At 43.6% G+C, this 21,609-nt stretch overlaps 1 protein-coding gene across 1 annotated transcript; it reads left to right on the top strand.

Moving 5' to 3' along the window:
• Positions 1–1,895: 1,895 nt before the first annotated feature.
• On the top strand, positions 1,896–10,648 carry LOC306918607 (PH domain leucine-rich repeat-containing protein phosphatase 2-like; the record flags this gene model as incomplete). Its single annotated transcript, XM_079531499.1, has 7 exons — positions 1,896–2,063; positions 4,208–4,401; positions 4,851–5,085; positions 5,693–6,236; positions 6,730–6,962; positions 7,849–8,103; positions 8,923–10,648. The coding sequence occupies 7 exons, from the start codon at positions 1,896–1,898 to the stop codon at positions 9,250–9,252; spliced, it is 1,959 nt and encodes a 652-aa protein (XP_079387625.1). The 3' UTR covers positions 9,253–10,648.
• Between the last annotated feature and the right edge of the window lie 10,961 nt (positions 10,649–21,609).

Raw genomic sequence — 21,609 nt, 5'->3', positions numbered from 1 at the left:
AATAGTTGTCAGTCCAGGTATTTCACACAGGTGATGACACTAAACTGGTTTATTTGGCAGCCAACTAATAGAGCATTGATTCAGTATTGACCATATTAAGCCAGGTCTCACGGCAGACAGCACTAATATGATAAACAAATGTGAACGGAGCACGTCAGATCTTCTACACAAAGCAAAATAAAAGGGAGCAGTGCACCACCCTGTGGCACCAACTGGCACTGCTGACTGTTACAAATTGACTAAAAAGAGAAAAGAGTGGATTATTTTGGATTATGTCCGCCAAAATACATTTCAATTGTACATTTAGTTGACTTATTAAAGTGTGATTTATTTTTGATTTATCCTTAGTCCTTGACTAAAAGGTAAAGAATGATTTATTTTGATTTATCCTCAATCCTCTGTCCGAGGTCACGAATCTTGACTTGTCACGAACCAGCGTGTCGTGGCACTGTAAGCGACTGCCAGAACCACTGAGCCACCGTGGAATACTCTGAGCCAAGGATTGAGGGGATATTTATCCTCTTGTTTTTTTGCAGGAAAATCAAACCACAGACCACCGGCACACTGGACCAGCACACTAGCTAGTTAGAAATATCAATCAGTCTACTTATATGAATGCATATAACATATACAAGTCAATGCATTCCACCAAAGATCCCTCACGTGACGTTAGGGTAGAGTTTGTTTAACAGTACTTGTGAGGACTCTCTCTCTCACACACACACACCAGAGACTGGCAGCTGATTGGCTCATTCAGGGTTGCCAGGTTGGTGGCTGTCAGGTTGTCTAATGCCTGCTGCATTGTGTGTGTGTGTGTGTGTGTGTGTGTGTGTGTGTGTGTGTGTGTGTGCGTGTGCGTGTGTGTGAACCAGCTACACTGGCATTTAAACACATTCATATTGTAACTGTTGCCACTATAGGTGATATAGTTTGCTTTATTCCTAAAAGCTCCAAGTTCATAATGAAGAAGTTCATAATTAAGTCACATTTACGTTTAAAACATTATTTCATGTATTTGTGTCAAGTTGTTGTAATGCTTTTATTTTGAAGAGTCAAAGTCATGTTCCGTGTCTCGTTTGGTCTGCTCATATAAATTGGGTACACAGGTTTTTTGTGTAAGCAATCAAGCCACAAGCAGCAAGCAGCAGCAGGGTGCAGCAGCTCCGTTTGCACTGGTCACACAAAGAGACTAAGTTACAAGAAAGGTTATAAGGACCTAAGACTGAAGAGATTCCCTTCTTTGTTATTTGCACGCAGCCAACAAGGTATTTGTTGTCTGTATTTTACTTTGGTAAAATGTTTGCATCTACATGCTGTGCATGTCATGTCGTATTTATGTTAATTGTAATGTGCTTGTTTTATTGTATTGTTTATAGTTTTCACGGTGAATTTGGAGGATCCACAAGTCTTCAAATAAATCAGTTTCAAGGAAACCACTTGTGTCTGTCTGTGCTCGGAGGAGTTACACATATAATATGACAGCACCACACACACACAGAGGCATTGCCTACAACACATTAAAACACTCAAACATTCCAGGTGACTAAAATGTGACTAAATGAAAACTATTCAAGGGACTGAAATGAGTTTGCTGCCAAAAACACAACACTGCATGAAGTCACCTCCGTTCTTTATTTCCCCAGAGAGCAGCTTGTAGGTCTGCTATTTTTGAAAAATCGTGAAAATGCGGCTCAAATCTTTGAGGTGCGTGTGTGTGTGTGTGTGTGTGTGTGTGTGTGTGCGCGCACGCGCACATGTGTGTGTGTGCGCGCACGCGCACATGTGTGTGTGTGCGCGCGTGTAAATGGTGCATTTATATAGCGCCTTTATCCAAGGCGCTTTACATAGATTGTGCATTACATTCACCCATTCATACACCGATTTCGGCGGAAGCCATGCAAGGTACCAACCAGCACATCGGGAGCAATTTGGGGTTCCGTGTCTTGCCCAAGGACACTTCGACATGTAGACAGGAGGAGCCGGGATTCCAACCGCCGACCCATGGATCATTGGACGACCTGCTCTACCGCCTGAGCCACAGCCGCCCCATACGCCGCGCGTATGTGTGTCAAGACATTTTATTAGCAACTACACACCTGTTGCAAGGTCCCCTTTTGGTGTTTTAAACGTTTACTGGGGACCCCCTGGAAATCCCACAAGGGCCCCTGGTGGTCCACGGACCCTGAATTGAGAAGCACTGGTATACATTCTAAACATTTGTATTCAGTCAGCTTTTATAAATGTAATTTTAAACGTGAAAACAGACTGTTGCGTGCTGCTGTCTGGTCGTGTGCTTCAAACCACTGTGATGCCGCATTAAACTACTTTTACTGGGGACCCCCTGGACAACCCCCAAGGGCCCCTGGGGGTCACCGGACCCCGAATTGAGAAGCACTGGCATACATTCTAAGCATTTATGCTCAGTTAGCTTTTATAAATGTCACTTTAAACGTGAAAACAGACTGCGCTGCTGTCTAGTCGTGTTCAAACCATTGTGATGTTGCATTACCTACGTTTACTGGTGACCCCCTGGACAACCTCCAATGGCCCCTGGGGGTCACCGGACCCCGAATTGAGAAGCACTGGCATACATTCTAAGCATTTATGCTCAGTTAGCTTTCATAAATGTCACTTTAAACGTGAAAACAGACTGCACTGCTGTCTAGTCGTGTTCAAACCATTGTGATGTTGCATTACCTACGTTTACTGGGGACCCCCTGGAAATCCCCCAAGGGCCCCAGGGGGTCCACGGACCCCGAATTGAGAAGCACTGGTATACATTCTAAACATTTGTATTCAGTCAGCTTTTATAAATGTCATTTTAAACGTGAAAACAGACTGCGTTGCTGTCTAGTCATGTGCAAACCATTGTGATGTTGCATTACCTACGTTTACTGGGGACCCCCTGGAAATCCCCCAAGGGCCCCTGGGGGTCACCGGACCCCGAATTGAGACGCACTGGCATGCATTCTAAGCATTTATGCTCAGTTAGCTTTTATAAATGTCATTTTAAACGTGAAAACAGACTGCGCTGCTGTGTGTTCAAACCATTGTGATGTTGCATTACCTACGTTTACTGGGGACCCCCTGGAAAACCCCCAAGGGCCCCTGGGGGTCACCGGACCCCGAATTGAGAAGCACTGGCATACATTCTAAGCATTTATGCTCAGTTAGCTTTTATAAATGTCACTTTAAACGTGAAAACAGACTGCGCTGCTGTCTAGTCGTGTTCAAACCATTGTGATGATGCATTACCTACGTTTACTGGGGACCCCCTGGACAACCCCCAAGGGCCCCTGGGGGTCACCGGACCCCAAATTGAGAAGCACTGGCATACATTCTAAGCATTTATGCTCAGTTAGCTTTTATAAATGTCACTTTAAACGTGAAAACAGACTGCGCTGCTGTCTAGTCGTGTTCAAACCATTGTGATGTTGCATTACCTACGTTTACTGGGGACCCCCTGGACAACCCCCAAGGGCCCCTGGGGGTCACCGGACCCCGAATTCAGAAGCACTGGTATACATTCTAAACAATTGTATTCAGTCAGCTTTTATAAATTACATTTTAAACGTGAAAACGTCTCTTGTTATAGACATTATAGTTGTAGTTAAAGTACACAGTGTGAATGGCCCTTAACATAACACCAATGCTGAATAGTACTAGGGAGAACATGATAGTATCCGTCCATAGACTGGCCTCTGGTGACCAGATAGGAGCATTACTGCATCTACATTAAGGACAAGTATACAGCCTACTGTACATCCTCAGGGTTCATTGATATAATCTCTGTCTAAAATAGCAGATCTACAAGCTCGGTAGCGCGGCACCGATTGCCGCGCTACGAGCTTGTAGGTCTGCTATTTTTGGGGGCCACTGTCTGTCTGTCTGTCTGTCTAAAATAGCAGACCTACAAGCTCGTAGCGCGGCACCGATTGCCGCGCTACGAGCTTGTAGGTCTGCTATTTTTGAAAAATCGTGAAAATATTTATTTCAGAAAACTGGAGGATTTAGAAGATTTTTTTTTAAATTTTGAGGTCAGGCCTAAATGGGTTAAAGTATGTTTTGTATGAATAATCTAAATCTCCAAAGTCACTTGTAAGTTGTAACTAAAGCTGTCAAATAATTGTAGTGGAGTAAAAAGTACAATATTTGCCTCAGAGTTGTTCATGTATGTGTTAATGTGTGTGTGCTGTGTTGTGGACAGGTTGTGTCTGTGCTGGTAGTGGATCGTTTTGGGGACAGCGGCGTAGAGGCAGCTTATGGCATCTTTGACGGTGACCGCAATGAGGAAGTGCCTCGACTACTGCAGTGCACCATGGGAGATGTGCTATCCGAGGAATTACAGCACTCCAGTGTGGACAGCGTGTACATGTGCAATACCTTTCTCACCTCACACAGGTTGGATTATCTAATAAATACACTGGTTCTCAGAGTAGGCTCCGGGGACCCGGGTTTCAGGGCATCCACAGCAAAATAAGGAACAGTGTTTAAATCTTAAACTTAAACCTATTTTAGTATTTGGCTATTTGAAAATAGACCATCTACAAGCTTACGTGTCGCAATGTGACATGTTGTGAGCTTGTAAATCTGCTATTTTCAATATACGGTGAAAATGGCCTGAGGCAAAATACATATCTATTGTGTCAATCTAATATATTGCGTAAATTTGAATTGAAAAACTATTTAGACGATATTTGCCATCAGTACATCAACAGTGTTTGCAATTAACAAACGGATCATTGTGCTGCCGCTGCTGTGTTGATTTATAGGTTGCGAACAGCTGCTTTAGGGCTCTGAAGCTTGTGTGTGTGTGTGTGTGTGTGTGTGTGTGTGTTTGTATGGTACAGGAAACTAGGCATGGCTGGGCAGAAGCTGGGAGCCTCTGCCCTGCTGTGTTACATCCACCACGAGCCTTTAGGGGAGCCAGGAGGCGTGTTCAGCCTGACCGTGGCTAACGTGGGCACCTGCCAGGCAGTGCTGTGCCGAGGCGGCCAGCCTCTAGTCCTCTCTAAGGTCCTCAGCCTGGAGAGCAGTGCCGAGGAGATGGAGAGGGTTAAACTAGCCAAAGCCATCATCACAGAGGTACTAGTTATTGCAAATTTCAAAAATAGTGAAGATAGCTCATCTACAAGCTCACAGCGCATCGCGATGCAACTTGTAGATCAGCTATTACAACTCTGTGCCAATCAATAGCACACTTTCCTGACCTCTGACCACGGCATTGCACCATTTGTAAGATATTGATTCTAATTAGAAGTTGTGTAGTGATTTTTACAGTGTACCGAATGACTATACATAACCAGCCAGCTTCATTACAAGAGTTTAGTAATCTCATCAAGGCTCAACTCATAATACACTCATAATATTATGAGTTTTGCACTTTATGCTCCTCTCTTTTCTCTATCTTCACTGCAATGAGGAGCCTTTAGGCACAACCAAGTTTTTCACCCACCTTACTTGTAATGTGATGTGACAATAAAGATTGATTCTGATTCTGACTAATAAGTTGCCTATAAATGTTTTTTGAGGATAGAAAAATCACACGTCTTCTTGAGACATTATGAAAATATTGACTGGTTGGAAACTCTTTATACTTTTCCAGATGCAACACTTCAGGATGAAACCCTACATGTACTAGACTGTGTTCTACTCATGTTTACATGTTCATCTCTGTTCTTAATGTTTGCAGGACAACAAGGTGAGCGGAGTGACGTGTTGCTCGCGCCTGCTGGGCTGCTCTTATCTCTCTCCGTGGGTGCTGCCCAAGCCCTGGGTGCACACCGAGCCCCTCTGTCCCCAAGACCAGTTCCTGATCCTGGGCAACCGGGCGCTGTTCCAGAGGGTCTCCTACCACGAGGCCGTGCGTACCGTTCAGACCGTGCGCGACCCGCGCGCCGCCGCCAAGAAGCTCTGCTCCCTGGCCCAGAGCTACGGCTGCAAGGACAACATCGGCGCCGTGGTGGTGTCTCTGCACATCGGCGAGGACAGCTGCACCTGTGAGCCGCCGCTCTCTGCCGCCGGCACTGAGCCCCGAGGAGGGGGGGCGACCACGGCGTGCCCCACCACCGCCTTACCGGCCGCCGTGATGATTCTCGGCCCCGCCACTGCCGAGCCAGTCACTCCCTCGTGCAGCACCGCCGTCGTCGTGTCCGAGTTCAACAGCGAGACGTCGGCCTCCGAGGTGGGCAGCGAAGCAGGTTCCACTGCCTCCGATGAGCAAACCTCCTCACAAGGTTAGTAAAGTTTAGAATCCGTTTTTTTGAACGTTGTTTTACTTTTTTTCCTATGCACAGCTTTGTGTGTGTGTGTGTTTGTAGCACGGAATATGATGATTTGATTGGCTGAGCACGGAATGTGATGTATGATGATATATGATGGCAAGAGCGCCCCTCACTTCACACAAGTGTAATTTTGTATTTAGTTTTCACTTTTTTTGTTTTTCAATTTCAGTTAGTGTTTATAGTTCGTTTTTTAATTAGTTTTATGCTTTAGCTATTAAAAAATAGCAGATCTACAAGCTCATAGCGCGCCACCGAGTGGCGCGCTATGAACTTGTAGGTCTGCTATTTTTGAAAAATCGTAAAAATGCGGCACAAATCTTTGAATAGGTATATATTCTTTCAGAGCGAACGTTTTTTTTTTATTTCGACGTCAGGCCTAAATGGGTTAAAATGGGTGACATGCTCCTTCTTTAACCAGTGTATGATAGTAACCCTGCCTCCCCAGGCCCCGTGCACCGCCCAGAGAGACGCTGCAGCCTGCATCCCGCTGCCACCACCACGCTGTCTGGCGTCATGGTGCCCGGCTCGGCCGGGGCGGGGGGGCCTCACCCCGTCTTGTTCCAGCGGCAGCCCTCCAGTGCCACCTTCTCCAGTAACCACTCTGACAACGGGCTGGACAGCGACGACGAATTACCACTTGAAGGTGTGATCTCCAACGGCAGCAAGCTAGAGGTGGAGGTACTGTTGGACACTGGACTGATCCCAGAGTATTCTGTTGATCTCGTTACGACACTAGTTCAGTCAGACAACTCACGGAATAGATTTAACCAATATTTATTATGGAATGAGAATACAAGTGTGCATATGATATTTATCTTGGCGTTCGGCTCTGCTGCATTTTCTCCCTGCTCGGCACGATTAAGCACCAACATAAAACATTATCCCCCATGGGGAGCATAAATAACAGAGCCCACCGGTGGTGCTGGGAGCAAACATCACATAACAACCGGGAACCATAGCAGAAGGAAGGCAGGAAGAGCATGCAGACTAGTGAGCTTAAGTAGCCCGCCCAATTGGTCAGCTGACTGCCGCATCAGCGAATGACGTGTGGGACTTGCACACACTTATAAGGTGCTGCCAGACTTACTAAAGAGCCGTGCACGTTCTCGGCTGTGTGCAGCTTCTTTTTCCGGGTTTTCCAGGTTTTTAAAATAAGCTGCGCACAGCTTAAGACGTGCGCGGCTGTCGACCGTTTTGCGCTTAGGAGTGGAAACACTGATACACCCACATAGAAATTCAGCATGTTAACCCCTTGAGTATAGAATGCGCCTTTGAGCACGGCATGAACCCCCTCGAGTGTGACTGACTGAATTAACTCCGCAACCTACGTGTCATTTGTTTAAGCATAGCGTGGGATACTGTAATTACTGTGATTGGGTGTGTCTTGTTTTTGCGTAGTGCAGGTTACTGTAAAGGGTGTGCTGTCGTATGCTATCGTTCATTGTTGATGGCGTTTTAACCGGCATCAAAAATTGGATGCTTTAAGTTAACTGCTGGCCACTGAATTTCCCCTGCGGGATCGATAAAGGTCTGTCTGTCTGTCTGTCTGTCTTTATCTATCTAGGTTGACATCCATTGCTGTGCGTTCCAGCTGCGGTCTGGGCCCCCCGCCGTGAACCCCAAAGACGTTGACATGGAGCAGCGGGGTTGTGACTATCCCAACGGTAAGACGCGCAGGCAGACCAGCGTGGTGGTGTCTGCGACCAACGGCTGCCTCCTGGCCGTCTGCGGCCGAGAGATGTCGGACCTGAAGAAGTCACCGTCCACGTCCAGCCTCTTTGGCAAGAAGCTGTCCAACGGCTCCGTGGTTGCCCCTCAGGTAGCCCTGTCACAATTACCCAGTGGTGTGGGGGAAAGTACTCAAATGTTTTGCTTAAGTAAAAGTATCAATACTGCAATGTAGAACTGCTCCGTTACAAGTAAAAGTTCGGAATTCAAAATGTACTTTATTAAAAGTACGAAAGTATGCTCACTATGCAGAATGTCCCATTTCAAGTTTTCAAATGTATACAAATATTTTGAAAATAGCAGATCTAGAAGCTCACTCACTGTGAGTTTGTAGATCGGCTATTTTCAAATGGCCGAAATGTATAGAGCTGAAGTGTTTAATTAATATATGTTTTATAATAATAATCTAGTTATTGAAATAATTATAATAATATTCTTTTTAATAAAAAATAGTTTTCAAATGAATGTAAAAGTACAATATTTGCCTCTGTGATGTAGTGGAGTAGAAGTATTGGAAATTGGAAATTCCTCACCATTTTACTTAAGTAAAAGTAGGGTACTTTCGATCACATGATCTCCTCATCGCAAATTATTTGGGATGACAGACTTGTTTCCATTTCATCTGTATAAATTAGTCTGTGGAGAAATGCATCGCATCATGTGCTTATAATTTAGATCATCTATTTCCGCCATTTTTGAAAACTTTGGAAGTATTAAATGATCAAACAGAAAAGTAATTTTCTGTTACTAGGCAAACTGAAAAGACATTTTCAACTATATATGTATTTTTTATACTGTATTTTGATGCCAAAAACACTTAAATTGTTACTCGCATCAATGGATTATTTAGGGACAGATAAACATTTGATGGTCAACTAAACTGTCATCATGATGACAACCCTACCCTCAGGACAGCCATAACGCCATCGAGGTGGCCCTGGAGGCTCCCAAAAAGAAGTCGGGCTACTTCACTGCCCCGGCCCAGCAGGACCCAGAGGATCAACTGATTGTGCCCCCGAGTCTGGAGCAGGATGTCCGGGAGCAGCTGAGAGGCCAGACCCCTGTGGTCTTGGGTCCCCCGGTGCCGTCCACTCCCCCTTCCATTAGAGACCTGGTGTGGGACCACCCGCACCCTCCTGCTGCTCCCATGCTCCATCAGCACAACCACACCTCCATGCTGGCCCCCTCTGCAGGCCCCACTCGCATTCTACAGCAGGAGGTGTACGACACTGCCCTCTAGTAGGAGAGCCAGAGTAACGCACCAAATGCCATGGCAAAAGGAGGCAGAAAGGAGGTCTCTCTGTGGGATATTCAAATTGGAGTTGCCATTCAGACCAGACATGGTAGATGTGTTGTGACGTTTGACAGATGGAAAAGCGATTGATGTCCGTCAGCACGTCGTTCTAAGCTAGCGAGTTGTCTGAATGGGGTTGAATCTGGTGGAACTGTGTGAGCGGGGCGTCGGCGGCACAACTCGTGACAAGAGGTTGTGGAAAGAAATTCATGTTCCAAAGGACGAATAATAAGCCCCATGCCTGAACTGGAATACCTCATGAATTTAACATTGCAGAACACGTCAGCAACATTTCCCTTTACTCGGAAGGTCTAGCAATCAAATTGCTATCCTGAATTGGGATGATCACTCTAATGATCTCCTCTCGAGGGGTCCGTCCGGCGGTCTTTCAGGTCCAGGAGGAAAATCCCTGTGAAGAAAAGGTGAAAAAGTGCCTACTGCGGATGAATCAGCCCAGACCAGAGCGTGTTGACATTCCCAGCTGTAAGAGAAAAGCTACTGTGGGATTGTTCAACGATTCCATTCAGTAGGCCTATGTGGTGAACCCTATGTATAGGATGTGATCCATCTTCAAAATGTTTTGACGTTTTAACTAAGGCCTAATTCATGCGCTGTCGTGTGCAGAGAACGGCTGGGAATGGCAGGGAACGGCCGAGAATAGCAGGCCTTCATTAGCAGACCTTGTATGTCGGCTGTCCTCGACATGCGACACCGTCGTGCAACCAAGTATGAATCAGGCTTTAGTCTGTTGAATTTAGGCACTGGTTCACGTGGATGTTTCGCTAGAGAGGACATTCATTTTGAATTGTTGCCAAAAATAATTGTAAGAACTTAATTTTCATAACGGTGTAAAGCCAACACTGTAATTTGAGATGGTGTGTGATTAATTAATTAATGGATTATGTTGTATGGTCATCAGAGAATCAAATGAAGATCTAGGAAGTGTGGAAGAGTCATTTGAACAAAACAATTATCAAAGTACTGTACGCAATGAGGGCAAGGCTGGATTTATTTAGAGACATGTAAAATAAACATACTTTATATGTATGTACCGTATGTTATGAAATGTCAGTGTACTCTGCTGGTACATAGATGACAAATTCTAGTCAACACACACTGTTTTTGTTTCTCTTTTGAGGCTGCTACCCAAGTACCCATTGAAATTTGTTATCTCAACTAAAATAATCTTTAACGGGCGCATTCAGTTTGTTTGTGTGACAAACTAACTACAGCAGTGACAACTATGACAAGCCATAATTTATCTATCTCAGTGGGTCTTTTATTTTTTAAATTCTTTTGACTGTTTTACTGGCTAGCATATCATCTACAGATCCACAGCAAGTTAAACGTATGGTCTGTCGCTTGTTTTATGCAGGAAAGTGTTGTGTGGTAGGATCTGGTCCCTAGAGGTAGCATGACCCAAATGGGAGAATGCCAGTCCAGGACAATAGGTGGGTGTGATTGTTGTGTTGCTGTTGTTGTCTTAGAACAAACGACAGCATTCATAATAATTGGGACAGTCTATGTCTCCCACACAAGGTTTATTATGCCTTGTTTAAACCCATTAAAACCAGGAAAAGCATCCGTGTCATTTTAGATTTTAAACCCTTTAACCATTATTTTATACTTTGGCTATTCAAAAATAGCAGATATACAAGCTCATAGCACGTCACGTTGTGCCATGCTATGAGCTTGTAGATCTGCTATTTTTGAATCTGGAACATTTGTGCAAATCTTTGAATATATATATATTTTTTAAAGTGAACATTTTTAACTCAAATCTTTGCTTCTGGGGGTCCCTGGAACAAAATATTTTGAGATGGGTGTCCGCGGCCCAAATTCATATAATTTGGGGGGTCCTTGACATGAAAAGGTTTGAGAACCAATAACATAGAAACTAGGATTTAGAACAGTGGTTCCAAAAGTGGGGTCCGGGGACCCCCAGGGGTCCTTGAGGGAGTTCAAGGGGGTTCCCATCTAAATGATGGTTTGGAACCATCATCAATTCTAAAGGTACTGCATCCTCTGCTGCCGTGTGTTTGCCAAGTATAGGTGATGAACAATGGAATGCAGGTTACAGTGTTCATTGGTTTGTCAAACACCATCGTGCAGTTCTAGAAACCCCTGTCTAGCCATTCCTTTAAACCTTGCCTTGTGCCAAAACAGAGATTGTAGGGAGGCCAAACATGTATAATTACTAGTGTCATTTATTTGCTCCATCTAGATACTATTTGGTTATTGGTGCTGCTGCATTCAGTAGCTGCATCTTCCAATTGGATCTTCCAATGTTCCCATATCGCCTTAAAGAAGCACTACTACTATTCTATGTTATACCATCTCCTTGTCTCTTCGTGACTTGCATCAGTGGTAAATAGAGGGAGGACAAGAAACAAAGAAATACCAACCTACGCTTCTAATCTGTATTCATTAGACTGGAATGATCGGTCAAATATTTACCCATTGATAGATTCATTACTCAATTTTGCCATTACTTTTTTCATTTAAAAAATATATGTTCAAAGCACTTTGTAAAACAAATGAAAACATTTGTTGTGGGCTATTATTTATAAACAACATACCGTAATTGGGCCTCTATAACGTTGATATACCTGGGCTACGGTACAGGTATAAGCCAACAGCATATTGCCTTTGTGATCACTCTCTTCCCAATTGTTATTTGGAAGTCTTTGTGTCATTATTGATTATACTGTAGTATTTTTCCTAAGGTGACAAACTACTTAGATAATTCCTTTAGAAAAGTACAGAGCGTCTTAGTTGCTGGAACTAAGGGATCTTGGAAGAAGATTTTGTATGTCTGTGTGTGTGTGTGTGTGCACGTGCATGTATGTGCATGAGTCTGGATCCAATCTTTGAAAATGCTGCACCTGTCAGCATCCAAACTTTGTGCAGGCTTCCAGTAGGCCGAGGTCCTAGAATGGTAAATAAATGGTCCTAGGAAGACAACGCAACCCAAACATATTCAAAGTGTCCTAATGGTGGTGCTATAATAGCCCACTTTATATTTTGGCCGAAAACTGTAGAAGGTCACAGTACAACCAAAAATGTGTTTTTTTTTCCTGGATTCCCTGGCTCATGTAGCAACTGTCCATATAGTAAGTCCATTTCTTCAGAATACACACATTTTTCTACTACTAAATTTACAGATTTTGTCCAAAACTCTCACGTGACCCGCCCCGCCCGCCGTGCAATAATTGAGCTGAAAATCTTGTCCCGTCGGCCGGGACAAGATTTCGATCTTTCAAATCGGCGCGGGCCGGCCCGGTTGCCGGCCCGCCCGTACATCACTAGTACATACATGTGCTTAAGTGTAGACCTTTTCTGTACATTCTACACTGGGATGTTGGAGATAGAGCTTTGGGACAGATGCTAATGTTTAAAAAAATATTTGCACAAATTTGACATTTTCATACTGCATTTTTAAGTTGGGACGAGGGTTTTTCTTTATTAATTCCTGAAATGGAATGGGCCTTTTTGTTTGACTTATTGCATACAGGATACTGTTGTAAGGCACTAAAGTATGAAGACTTGATGACTTCCCTCATACAGATATGCAAAGCAAACTGGATGGAAATGATACAGTAACTGATGGTGTGCCTGTGTGAATGTGCGTCTATGTGTTTATTTGTGCAAACATTTTGCATTTATGTGAGTTTTGTTAAGGATCTACAGACCATTAGTCAGGTTCAATTGTGCATTTGTGTGAACATTCTCTCCCACTCTTCCATGGTTTAATAGAAACAAACACTTAACCCATTATGTTATACTTTAGCTATTGAAAAATAGCAGATCTACAAGCTCATAGCGCGCCACCGAGTGGCGCGCTACGAGCTTGTAGGTCTGCTATTTTTGAAAAATCGTGAAAATGTGGCACAAATCTTTGAATATAATATTCTTTCAGAAAACGTTTTATTTATTTCGACGTCAGGCCTAAATGGGTTAAATATCCTTACAGTTAGTATACATACTGTAGAGCCAGAGGGAGCACAGGGTACAGTGAAGTCCAATGTTTTGATAATAGGATTGATTCCCTTTAATTCTCTAGTGGACAAGACACCAGACATACAAGCGTATGCATATGATATAACCATTCCCAACCTGTGAGGATATTGCAAGTGGGCCCTCAAAATTCACTATGGTTTTATTGATATTACAGTACAATAACAAAAAAATCTTTTAAATCTTGACAAATGTGTTTTCATAGTGATTACCAATAAACAAAAACGTAATAGAGAGTATGCGCATGCTTAAAGTGAATGGCACATCGAGTGGCAAAGCAACAGGCAAAGTGAGTTTAACATCGTTTAATGTTGTTTAATGCAATCAGATATGACTTTTCTGTGTGGATGTATGGGCTGTCAAGGCCAGAAAGTAGTTTTTGCCACTCAGTAGGCGTTCCTGCATAACTTCCTGGTTTGATGATGATGTCACGCGCATACTCTATAAGTAGTACACAATCGATACATTAAAATAAACATGTTCTGAAAATGCACACGGCCCAAAACATCTGATCATAATAGGTGGTCAGATGGGTGGGCCATGTGCACCTTCAAGATTTTCTAGTGGGCCCAGATCCACAAGAGGTTGAGAATCGCTTGGCTGAGTAAAAGGCTGTCAGTGTTTTTCAAATTGCCAATTCATCCTTTCCACTATAAGATGCTTATTTTTCCTTCTTTTTTTTTTTTAGATGCTGCCTGTGTTGTGGTATTGTATGTTGTATGTTGTATGTGGTGTGTGTGTGTGTGTGTGTGTGTGTGTGTGTGTGTGTGTGTGTGTGACGTGTGTGCATGCATGCATGTGTGTGTTAAGAGATGTTAGACTAAATGCACACATACAAGTATGCATGCATGCTCTTATGCATTATGGAATGAATGTTGTTGAGTGGTTCTGGTGAAAGAGAGACTGGTAGAGGATGTTCCAGTTGTTTGACATAATGACCAAAGTAACCATGTTTAACCCTCACTGTTCCTTTCTGTACATTATTTTCTAGAAATGCTTGAATATTTTATCTCAATGCCAAGAAGCTGATGTTTATTTTTGTACTTCATTGTTTCATGCAAATTTATATTTCCTTCTCCATTACAGAATTTAAAATGATAGGGATTGTATGGTAAATTGTTACACATTATTGTACTTTTAAGGTACTAATTATTGCTGTATTTAATGTTTAAAGCATGCCCTATATACTGTAAATCAAAATAAAATACATACAGTACATACAAAATGTGATTTGTACAAAATGGAGCATATCTAATATTATTTTATTTTAGCATGCAGAATACTGCAAAAAAAATCATGTTAAATGTTTATTCATCAGTTGATAATTGTTTTATTTAGGAATAGGACTAACAATGAGCACTTTTGCTGTCTGTCAGCCAGAATCGTACTCCTTTAAACCGTTTTATTTAAAAAGCTGCTATGTCTAGTTTGGAGCAGAAAGCTGTATTTTTAATTAACCTTAAGCCAAGTAGCAATAAAGATTTATACTGTGAAATGCTATGTTATTAATTTTGTCCATTGTTTATTTTGTACACCTTTCCGATGAGCTCATTTCATTCTGACCCCTCCACGAAAAGGCCTCGTTGTCCTGAACCCTTATCTATCATTTATACATTATGGATCAATAGTGTGGACTTAGACTGTTATTCGTCTGTGGCATTAATGTCCTTACAAAAGGAGCTTTTTTAGTGGAGTAAAATACCATATATTCTCAGTGTTCTTTGCCGTTTACTCTGTGAGAAGATTTCTCCAATAATTTTAGTCAATATGCACAAGTTAGTTTTCATAAAACATGAGCATAACATTTTGTTTTATATCCCTTTACATACAGAAAACAGGTGTGTTGGTTCATAATGACAACATTTTGAATACAATGATGTCTGGAATAATATCATCAAATGTGTAAAATAAATTTAGCTGACAGTGTTGAGACCATTAAATGCACCTTAACCCATTTTGGACTGCGGTCGATTAAAAAAAAGGCTTCAAAATCCTATTGTTTTTCTGAAAAACCCATGTTTCTATATCAGTGGTGCTCAACCTTTTTCATGTCAAGGACCCCCAGAATTATCTCTATTGGGCCACGGACCCCCCCCATCTCAAAATATGTAGTTCCAGGGACGCCCCAGAAGCAAATATTTTAGTTAAAAATGTTCGCTCTGAAATATATATTCAATGATTTTTCAAAAATAGCAGACCTACAAGCTCGTAGCGCGCCAGCTTGTAGATCTGCTATTTTTCAATAGCTAAATTATAACAATGTTTAAAACACCAAAAGGGGTTCCCGCCCCAAAATGGGTTAAGAACCATGTTAGTATCACTGCTGTTGTGGCTCTACTGGCTCAACGGCCAGTGAGGAGCCCCCACTGCCAGGTGCCTCCCCAGGAGTCGCTAACGCAGTAGCCTCGGTGACCACCGGGGGCATTGCATTCTGCTTTGAAATGTTGTATCTCGACGACACTGCAAAAGGAGGGTGACCTCAATGTCTTACGAGAATAAATAAAGGTTTGAATGCATTCATTTTCCATCCCCCCCGAATACAGTATGTGGAAGTACACCCTATGACTTATTTTTTGCACAATAGGAATACATGTTTTCATTTTCAAAAAGGTATAAAATGTATACTTTGACATTCTACTGTAAAAACAAAATGTAATCCTAATTTCCGAACAATAATTAGTGTGAACCCATTGCAGTACCAACAAGTACCCCTAGGGGTTTGCAAGCCGGACGATGCACCACTGTGGATTTGAAACTCTTGTCTCCATGATGATGGTGGACAGATACTTTACCAATGCACCATTATGAGCACCTTACTTGTTGTTTGAGTCATTTATTAAGACAAATGAAAGATGTTATACACTAGTATATTTATACTAAAGGAGGCAGCAAGAAAAAAATAGAATACATCACTAAAATATTTCTTTTAAAAACAATGTATAGAACGGTTGAAAATACTGTGAACTTTTATCATGATGATGATGATGTATGATGATGTATTGACCCACATGACTAGCCTGAATTTTCATTTTGTTTCATTTCATTATTCACTGCTGGCACGGCATCCACACTTAACCCATTTAGGCCCGACGTCGAAATAAAAAAAACGTTCGCTCTGAAAGAATATATATTCAAAGATTTGTGCCGCATTTTTACGATTTTTCAAAAATAGCAGACCTACAAGCGCGCTATGAGCTTGTAGATCTGCTATCTACAAGTCCTCGGGCGACCTTTCTAGTCGACATGGCGCACGCGAACGTTCCACTACACGAGTGGCGCGCTACGAGCTTGTAGATCTGCTATTTAAAACCTTTGCTTCTGTAGAACGCCACAACGGTAAGGCCTTCCGGTCTTATCTTCGGATATGTTATAGAGCTCCCCGAGACGCACGCGTGGAACCGTAGTATGTCCTCGGGCGACCTTTCTAGTCGACATGGCGCGCGAACGTTCCACTACACCGAGTGGCGCGCTACGAGCTTGTAGATCTGCTATTTAAAACCTTTGCTTCTGTAGAACGCCACAACGGTAAGGCCTTCCGATCTGATTTTCAGATATGTTATAGAGCTCCCCGAGACGCACGCGTGGAAACGTAGTACGTCCTCGGGCGACCTTTCTAGTCGACATGGCGCGGGCGAACGTCAAAACCTTTGCTCCTGTAGAACGCCACAACGGTAAGGCCTTCCGGTCTGATCTTCGGATATGTTATAGAGCTACCAGAGACGCACGCGTAGAACTGTAGTACGTCCTCGGGCGACCTTTCTAGTCGACATGGCGCACGCGAACGTTCCACTACACGAGTGGCGCGCTACGAGCTTGTAGATCTGCTATTTAAAACCTTTGCTTCTGTAGAACGCCACAACGGTAAGGCCTTCCGGTCTTATCTTCGGATATGTTATAGAGCTCCCCGAGACGCACGCGTGGAACCGTAGTATGTCCTCGGGCGACCTTTCTAGTCGACATGGCGCGCGAACGTTCCACTACACCGAGTGGCGCGCTACGAGCTTGTAGATCTGCTATTTAAAACCTTTGCTTCTGTAGAACGCCACAACGGTAAGGCCTTCCGATCTGATTTTCAGATATGTTATAGAGCTCCCCGAGACGCACGCGTGGAAACGTAGTACGTCCTCGGGCGACCTTTCTAGTCGACATGGCGCGGGCGAACGTCAAAACCTTTGCTCCTGTAGAACGCCACAACGGTAAGGCCTTCCGGTCTGATCTTCGGATATGTTATAGAGCTCCCCAAGACGCACGCGTGGAACTGTAGTACGTCCTCGGGCGACCTTCCCTAGGAGGCGGGGTCTCGTTTCACTTTTTCAGCCAGGATGCTGTTAAAGTCTATGGGTCTGTGAGCTGTCCGATGCACAGAGCCAAAGTGAAGGACGTTTTGTACGACTGTCGGAGGCGTACATCCAAGAGACCAAACCGTTCGTCCTGGCTAGCTCTCCGACATATCAGCGCGGCACTTGGTGCAGCGCTGTGAGCTTGTAGGTCTGCTATTTTTCAATAGCTAAAGTATAACATAATGCCTAAAACCTCATGTTTCTATGTCAGTGGTTCTCAATATTTCATGTCAAGGACCCCAAAGGTTTTATGAAATTGGCCGCCGACCCCCCCCATCTGCACATTTTCACGGTTTTTCAATAGCTAAAGTACAACATAATGCTTAGTTATGTAGCCCTCCCATCAGCCTTACTCACATTAATTATCAGGTTAATGAAAAGCATGGGAGGAGCAATACCAACATTCTCGTTGTCTAGGTTCTCACTAGGGTGACCAAAAAGAGACCTCAGGTAGCCACAGAGACATAACATGTAGCTATACTGTAACTTGAAAAACACTAACACTATAAGGTACTATTAGCTCTTGAGCCCCCACCCTGAACACAATCAGAGAATAAACCAAATTATAAATTCACAGACCACAGTACTTTAACTATATTGGTGTTTTTATTCACCCACCAAATCAATTAAAATGCAATGCTCTTATTATGGCACAGTCAGTGGTCAGTTAATTTCCTTACTTACAGTCTGTCTGTACTCTGTGATATGAACCAATGATTCCCGAATCCCGCACAGCCGCGGTCCAACGTGTCCTCCTCAACTGGCATGCACGTGCGTGCGTGTGCTGCGTGTGGTCTCCTGCACACAGTGAACCAGTTTGTAGTAGTCCCGAAATTGCGGTAAAACAAGCGTTCAGAAAGTGTCACTTAAACTCACTTCGGCAAAACTTATCAAAACTTGTCCTCAGTTGCAAGTCATACAGCACTAAACTGTCTTCTTTCAAGTGTCAATATATATAGACAAGCTAGGCTAAACCATAGCCAAACAATGACTCAAACTGGTTCACTGTTTTCTCCATCCATGTCCACGTTCTTCTGTTCCCCGTTGCTTCTTTTAACACGCATGTCACGTTTCTCTCATAAACACAGTCTTTTTCTCTATGCGTTCATCATGTAGCTCAAACTGAAGCTCTCTCCACATTTTTACATTACGTTCTCCAGCTGTTTACCTTCTCTCTCTCTCTCTCTCTCTCTCTCTCTCTCCCACTCCCACCTCTCTTCTTAAAGGCACAGTACACACACATCTCCACATAATGGAAAAATAATAAATACCTCCCAGTTTCAAAGAAATAAGTTGACAAAGTTATAGAAAATAACAAACGTCAAAGACTAAAGGCTTTAAACAATGACATTAATTAATATAATTATTCAGGGGCACTACAGTTAAAACACCAAACACCAACCTCTCAGACAGCAGCGCAGCACACTAACCCTCTTAAAGCACATTATACAAATAACGTTTTATTATTTTATTATTATTATTATTATTATTATTATTATTATTATTACAATTGGGTCACAGGGTGCCACGAAAACACATTAACCACAGTGTGATGCTAAAGATTTGATTGATTGAAATATGTATTAACAGTTTGCAGAATTACAGTACATTTCAAGGACAAACTCAATACAAAGAACTGTGAGTGGACGACCCAATTAAGCATTACACTTGTTTACAAGAGGGTCCACCTTGTTCAATTCATCAAAACATTTAGAGATGTACAAATAGACACTTCTATATAGCCAAAGAACAGAATCACGTTTAATCACAGGGACGACCCGTACCTGTCACTTTCTGCTGCCTCTCGGGACTCCATGTGTGTCACGAAAACATATAATCCAGGGCATTAATCTCCTCCAAAAACATAAACAACTTAAAAAAGCCAAAATCGCGACAGAGTCAGCTATTCATTCACTGTTTCACAGACCTTGATGTGAATCTTAGCTGTGAATAAGTAAAGTAAACAGATGAACGAGACGACACGACACAACACAACACACAGACGCACGCACACACACACACACACACGCACACGCACACACACACACACACACACGCACACACGCACACACACACAGGAAGTCAGAGAAACGAGAGTCAAAGAAAATACAGTCCTCTAGCAGTGGATTTCAGAACAGCGCCACAGCCCATCCACACCCACTGGCCAGATATAGATATTACATGGCCAGTGAGCGGAGAGGCCCTCCTCTCCTCTCCTCCACAAAAGTGAAAACAGACAAAACACACCTTTAAAACATGTTCCCTAACCCTATTCTTCGCAAACAAGACATTTTATTCATATTTAGAGCGTCCCGAATTCAATGGGGCCGGTCTCGACTTTCCAGGACGTTTGCAAAGGTCAATGGTCAGCAAAAAGACTGCCTCTTCTCTCCCTCCTCTCCTCTCCTCTCTCCCTTCTCTCCACAGAAGTGAAAACAGACAAAACACACCTTTAAAACATGTTCCCTAACCCTATTCTTCGCAAACAAGACATTTTATTCCTATTTAGAGTGTCCCGAATTCAATGGGGCCGGTCTCGACTTTCCAGGACGTTTGCAAAGGTCAATGGTCAGCAAAAAGACTGCCACGGTGACCTTTGGGCCAAATGCCTTAAAAATGAAGTGATAGATATTTTTTAAAATATGTAACACCCCCGAATATCCATATTCAGGCCATGGCAAATAAAATGGCGTTGGTCTCGATTTTGTGGGACTCTTACAAGCGTCCGATAAAGGGAACTACACTGCAACGCTAGGCCTCGGGTCAGATTTGAGTTTCCCGAGGTCACAGAAAAAAACTCAGACCATCACGATGATCGGCTCGTCGCCGCGATCGCAGAGGTGTTCGGCCCATCCCGAACAGACTTACGATCATTGGCGTAGGCGCGCGTGAACGTCAAACTTTGCTTCACTGGAACGCCACGACGGTGAGGCCTTCCGGGCTGATTTTCGGATATGTTATAGAGCTCCCGGAGACACACGCATGGATCTATAGAACGTCCTCGGGCGACCTTTCTAGGAGGCGCGGTCTCGTTTCACTTTTTCAGCCAGGACGCTGTTAGAGTCTATGGGTTTATGACGTGTCTGCATGCACAGAGCCAAAGTGAAGGACGTTTTGTACGACTGTCGGAGGCGTACGTCCGAGACACCGAACCGTTCGTCTCGGCTGGCTCTCCGACATATCCGAACGTCGGACCGTGATGTTTTATCGTTGGCGCGTTGTCGCACGTCAAAGTCGGCAATTTGTAGGCGTTCGTTCAAGGCTACTGTCGCGACCTTAGGTCCGTTTGGCCCAAACCCTATACGGTTGCGATCGGGGCCGCGACCCGGTTGCGGTGATGGTCTCGGATTTGTTCTGTCGAATTTCGCGACTTTTCTCGCTAACTTAGGCCTTACTTTGTGGGAGCGGTTTATGCTAATGAAGGGCGTGGTTCCGGCTACTTTGTGGGTGTGGGATATGCAAATGAGTGGGTGTCGCTTATGCAAATTAGTGGGTGTCGCCCGCCTACTTTGTGGGAGCGGTTTATGCAAATGAAGGGCGTGGTTCTGGCTACTTTGTGGGTGTGGGCTATGCAAATTTGTGGGTGCTGCTCATGCAAATTAGTGCGTGTCGCCCGCCTACTTTGTGGGAGCGGTTTATGCAAATGAAGGGGCGTGGTTCCCGCTACTTTGTGGGAGTTGGTTATTCAAATTTGATGGGCGTGGTTTCGGCTACTTTGTGGGTGTGGGCTATGCAAATTTGTGGGTGTCGCTTATGCAAATTAGTGCGTGTCGCCCTCCTACTTTGTTGGAGCGGTTTATGCAAATGAAGGGCGTGGTTCCGGCTACTTTGTGGGTGTGGTATATGCAAAATAGTGGGTGTCGCTTATGCAAATTAGTGGGTGTCTCCAGCCTACTTTCTGGGAGCGGTTTATGCAAATGAAGGGGCGTGGTTCCCGCTACTTTGT

Source organism: Electrona antarctica (genome assembly GCF_951216825.1).
Source record: "Electrona antarctica genome assembly, contig: scaffold_303, whole genome shotgun sequence".
Lineage (NCBI taxonomy): Eukaryota > Metazoa > Chordata > Actinopteri > Myctophiformes > Myctophidae > Electrona > Electrona antarctica.
This window is presented reverse-complemented; position numbering and strand designations above follow the sequence as displayed.